Source organism: Hipposideros armiger, unplaced genomic scaffold, assembly GCF_001890085.2.
Source record: "Hipposideros armiger isolate ML-2016 unplaced genomic scaffold, ASM189008v1 scaffold_53, whole genome shotgun sequence".
Lineage (NCBI taxonomy): Eukaryota > Metazoa > Chordata > Mammalia > Chiroptera > Hipposideridae > Hipposideros > Hipposideros armiger.
In genome coordinates, this window is record NW_017731403.1 from 2,855,677 (window position 1) to 2,860,735 (window position 5,059).

Genomic DNA, 5,059 nt, shown 5'->3' on the forward strand with positions numbered 1-5,059 from the left:
TTTTTTTGGCACCTAGAAAATGTAAAAAGTCAAGTCTAAGAGATACTAGTATTTATCAGTATTAAAATTAATAAAAGAATTCAGTAAGGTAGCTAGTTAAAAACGAAATACATAAGGACCAATAACTAGAAACCAGCAGCAAAAACATAATGTGTATGGGGGAAGGCGGGGGGAGGAAGAAATTCCTTTCATAATACCAACAAAAATATAAAAGTTTAGCACAGACTTTAGTGTTTATAACTATTATAAAGGATTGTAAAGCCAAGGAGAAAGCAGATTATTCCACAATTAGAAAAAAAAATTAAATAAAAGATTCACTCCACACCTCACATTACACATAAAGTCATTCTAAAAAGATTAAATACATAGGGTAAGATACACATACACACATAGGAAAATATTGGTGGATATTTAACTAACAGTAGAATTAAAAAGAATGTCCTAAACAAATATATGTAGATATTTGTATATATGTGGGAAAGGTGTGCATGTGTCTATGTGAGTGTGTGTGGTGTGTGTATATGAAATTACCAAAAAAGTTCCTTTGGCTAATAAAAATTTAAAGAATTTCTAAATCAAAACCATCATAAATAAAATTATAAAATAAACAGCAAACAGGGAAAACATTTATAATCTATGTGAAATAAATGATAAATTCTTATAATAATGCCAAAAGAAAAAATGGTCAAAGAATATTATTAAAGAGAATTACAAATGTTTTATATAAATGGTTTCCAATCAGCACTCTAACATACCAATGCTAGAAGGGTACATTGGTGCAACCTTTCTTGAATGCAATTCTTTAGGATGTTTCAAGAGGCTTCGAAGACTGACACATTGACCTAGTTCTTTCACATCTAGGAATCTATTCCAAGGTAGAACTGTAAGGATTTACAAGCAAAGATTTTTATTATAGCATTATTTATAAAAGAAAGTTTGAAACAACTTAAATGTGCAATATTGTAGAAATGAACTATTAGGCAGCCCTAAAAATATTTTTAAAAAGAATTTTTGATAACACAGGAAAGTGATACAACACGCTAAGTAGATAAAACAAGATACCAAATTCAAATATGACATTAAAACATGTTAAAAATATATCTGTATGTATACACAGAGATATACATGAATGTAGTAATACCAAATATTTGATATTTTGTAACAAAATATTACTCAGAATGGAATTTCAAGTGTTTTCTTCTTTAGGTCTTTCTGTATTTCTACATGTTCTAAAGTACATATTTTGTAATCATAAAGAAAGAACTTAAAGCTGAAGATAATGATTCTAAAGTCAATATAAGGATAATGAGACCTCTCTACGTAAGCAGGGTTGTCTTAGGTTACTCAGGCTGTGAACTGCTGCTTCTAAGTGGATGCCACTCACATAATAAAAGGACTGGAGATGTTTAGCCTTCCAGCCATACAGGAGGGCAGAGACTCTTACATACAGCTACACGGCATTCACCTTCATCAACATACTCAGCTCATCTCTCATGTACACAATTATCAACATACATGTAAGAAAGCGTGCCCTGTTCCTTCAGTTGCTTGGGCATTTTGCCTCTCTCCCTTGCTTATCTCTCTGAGAGGCCTGACTCCTACTTCAAACTTGATACAGTTCCTTCATCTAGAGGACTTGGTCCATTCTTTAAAGTCCTCCCCTCCTAGGGTACTTGATTTTAACCAGGCCTCCTTTGTCAGTCATCCCACCTGGAAAGACTGAGGCCAAAAGGGCAGAGGAACCTTAGTTTTCTCTCAGATGTAGCACCATCCAAGGACAAATTGTAAAAAATGATGCTGACAACATCTGTTATTAAAACACCTAAATTATTACCAATATTTCAGTAGTACGTAAACACCAAAATACAGATACATTTTGATCTAGTATCATAATAACAAAAACAAAGGTAAGCTTTGTATAGTCAAATCTGATGCAAGAGCCTTCCCAGTTGAGAGAAGTGGGACAAAAGTGGGAAGAAAAATCAGCAGAGAAAAGGCTGTATATAAAGGAGCATTTACCCTGGGGAAGAAACCTCTTCTGCAAATTATCAGGTAAGAACAAAACTTTGTGAAGGAAATAGAAAGGGATTTAACACAGAAAATTAGGGGCTAACAAAAATCACTGAAAGGGCTAGAGGAGCAAAAGTTAGGTCCCTTCTGGAGCTATTGTGGTCAAGAGCACACCTCCATCGCCCTGATCCAGATATAAAGGAGCTGCTGCTGCTGACACCAATTCTCTCTCAATGTCCATGAGGCTACAAAGACTCGGGAACATCATGTGAGTGTGCTAAGCAGAAAGGAAAGCAGGAAAATGGCCTCTGCATCATTTCCAGCTAATTGGTTGTGGTTCTGTTTCTGTTTATATCATTGTTTCTCTGGAAAAGTTCACTTTAAGTTCTAAATAACGAGTTTACAAGCCAAGTTTTCAAAAATATTCCATTTGTAATTTAGAATCTGTGTGTCCTAAAATGACAAAACACACACACAATCTCCCTAAAGAAAAACTAAATAAAACAAATCCTTAGGATATGATTTATAGTTGTTCATTTCATTTACTACCCCTCAAAATATCTTTATGTCTGTAGTTATCTCGGTCATCATTGCAAGGCAGTGCATAAAAATTTTAAATTTCATTTGCTGGACTTAAAATAAAGCTAGAAAACAAGGCTTTGTAATAATATTACCGAGAAATGATTTATCACAAAAGCTTGCTTCTTACAAGAATGGGCTGAGATGTACCAAGTTTTTGTTTGTTTTTGGCTTCTTGATAAGAAGTTCTTTGGTGCTTCTATAAGAGGAAATATACATCTCGGGGTGTTATTTTTCATTTGTCATATATGTAGGCTTAGGGTGCATACATAAATCCTGTGACAAAAAAAAATAACATTTTCAAAGGACTACAGAAAAATAGATTTCTATGACATACAATGAAAGAAGCAGGTATGCCAAGTGATATCTGTTTTCTAGACTATGTTTCATTCTTTTTTTGTTTCATCTTTTTTTTGTTTGTACCATAAGCAATTTTGGTAAGACCAGAGCTACTGATGATATGAAATCCACAAAAGCTTAAACGAAGTATTTTACATGCTCCCTTAACAATCACTTGAAAATTTACTTTGAGAACATCAGCTCAAATGCACCCAGCGCACCCCGCCCTTCACCAAGTGAGTTCGAACATGTTGCCTTTTTCTTCACTTTTCCAGTTGAACAACTAAACTAAGAGGAAACTAAGCCCTTTAGCTACCGACTTATGGTGCAATTAATGGGGAAAACCACCAGGAAGAGAATCAGGAAGATCTCCTAACCACCAATGATTTGCTTCAGTCGCCATCTCTTATATTGTCACAAAGATGAAAAATTACACTCCCACATAGTGAGCAAAGCTAATGCTAAGGCATATCTTGTGTGCGCCACACTCTGTTGTTTCCTAAATAAAATATTGACATACTGAAAGTTATACTTAATCTCTTAATGCATTTAATGATATTGGAGTTTGTGAAATGTGACAAAAAGGACAGATGGAGAACGATAATGAGAGGAGACAGGTGTCAATTGATTGTCCCAACAGTCCAGGGCTGCAGTAAGGGCAAATAATCATTCCTGCTCCTTAATGTGATTCTGAAGGTTGGCTTATCTCTGGTAGTTTTGAAGGTCGAATCCCATTTAGTGGCGAAAATTCATCCCACATATAATTCAATTACTTTTATTAAATGTCTTGCCTAATCTTGAAGATATTTGATGGGCTATAATACCTACTGTCACACTTCATTTAGTGAGAGCAAATTCAGAGTTTCAAAAATTACCCAGCTTCTCTTTTCCTTTATTACGGCTGCCCTCATATATTTCTTTCCCTTTGGTACCAAGCAATCGTCTTGGTTTTGGTTTGTTTGTTTGTTTTCACTTTTAAAATGAAGTTTAGATCTCATTTGTGTTCATGTGAAGAACTTGGCTCTCGGCGAGTCCGGGTCAAGACGTCTGTTGTCATATTCGCTCCTACACATGCCTCGGACCCTGGCGGATGTTGAGACATCCACCCACCCCTCACAGGCTCCAGGCTTGTGCTCAGAAGCGCCAGGATGGAGCGCGGGAGGGGCGCCGTTGTCCCCTAAAATCGCAGCGCAGGGCGACGGACTTGAACTTGATAAAGAAGTGTTGACGTGGAAAGCTTTGAGATAAGAGACCACTGAGAAGGGCGCTTCCGCAGAACCCGACCGCAGGGAAGGGCCGTGTCGACCCCGCCAGGCGCACGACCCCGTGCGGGTGGGAGCGCCGCCGTCTAACGGCTCTTCCCGGCTGCTGCCCCGACGCCGCGCCGACCCAGGCGCCGCCCGCCCGCACGCCCGCACGCCGGGCCACTCCCTCCGGCGCCGGTGGGACTCGGGCACCCGCCCGGCCGCGCCGCCCTGCACTCACCTGCTCGCGCTCCTCTTGGGTCTGCTGTCCACGCCGCCGCGGGCTCGCCCGGAGCTCCCACTCGGTCCCCGCCGCCGCCTGCTCGGCCAGCGCCTCCACATCCTCGCTGCCTGGCCCCCCGCCGCCGCAGTCTCCAAGCACCTCCCCAGCCGAGCACATCCTGCCACCGAGCAGGGCCGCCGGAGGAGCCAGGCGGCGAAGCGCAAGGCGGCGCCACTCCCGGAGGCCCGTCCCGGATGGGCCGCGCGCGCTGCTGACAGGAGTGTGCAGAGCGGCCCGTGGGCCCCGGCGGCGGGAGTAGCAACCCTGCCCCGCCCCGCCTGTCGCCGCCCGTCTGATCCCCCGCCGTCCGGGTGGAGCCCACCCGGGGGAGGGGCCACGGCGGAGGCGGAGCCGACAGAGCGTGTGATAGAGACGAGGAGGGTGTGTTTTCCCGCGCACGCTTGTGAGAGTGTGTGAGACTCTGCGCGCGATAACAGACTGTATGTGTGTGTTAGAGATTGTGTGTGGTGAGAGAGGCTGTATGTACATAACAGACTGAGAGATGATGTATAAGAGATTGCATGTGTAAGAGAGACTGGTGAGAGATCATGTGTGTATGAGACTCTGTGTGTGTGTGTGTGTGTGTGTGTGTGTGTGTGTGTGT

At 41.7% G+C, this 5,059-nt stretch overlaps 1 protein-coding gene across 1 annotated transcript in view; it reads right to left on the reverse strand.

Annotated features, from left to right (window-relative positions):
* LOC109381809 (uncharacterized protein C4orf32 homolog) overlaps positions 1-4,726 on the reverse strand; it is a 35,434-nt gene extending 30,708 nt beyond the window's left edge. Inside the window, exon 1 of the mRNA XM_019640859.1 lies at positions 4,414-4,726. Within this exon, the coding sequence (XP_019496404.1) occupies positions 4,414-4,572 (159 nt within the window). The 5' untranslated portion in view covers positions 4,573-4,726. The remainder of the gene's footprint in view (positions 1-4,413) is intronic.
* Between the last annotated feature and the right edge of the window lie 333 nt (positions 4,727-5,059).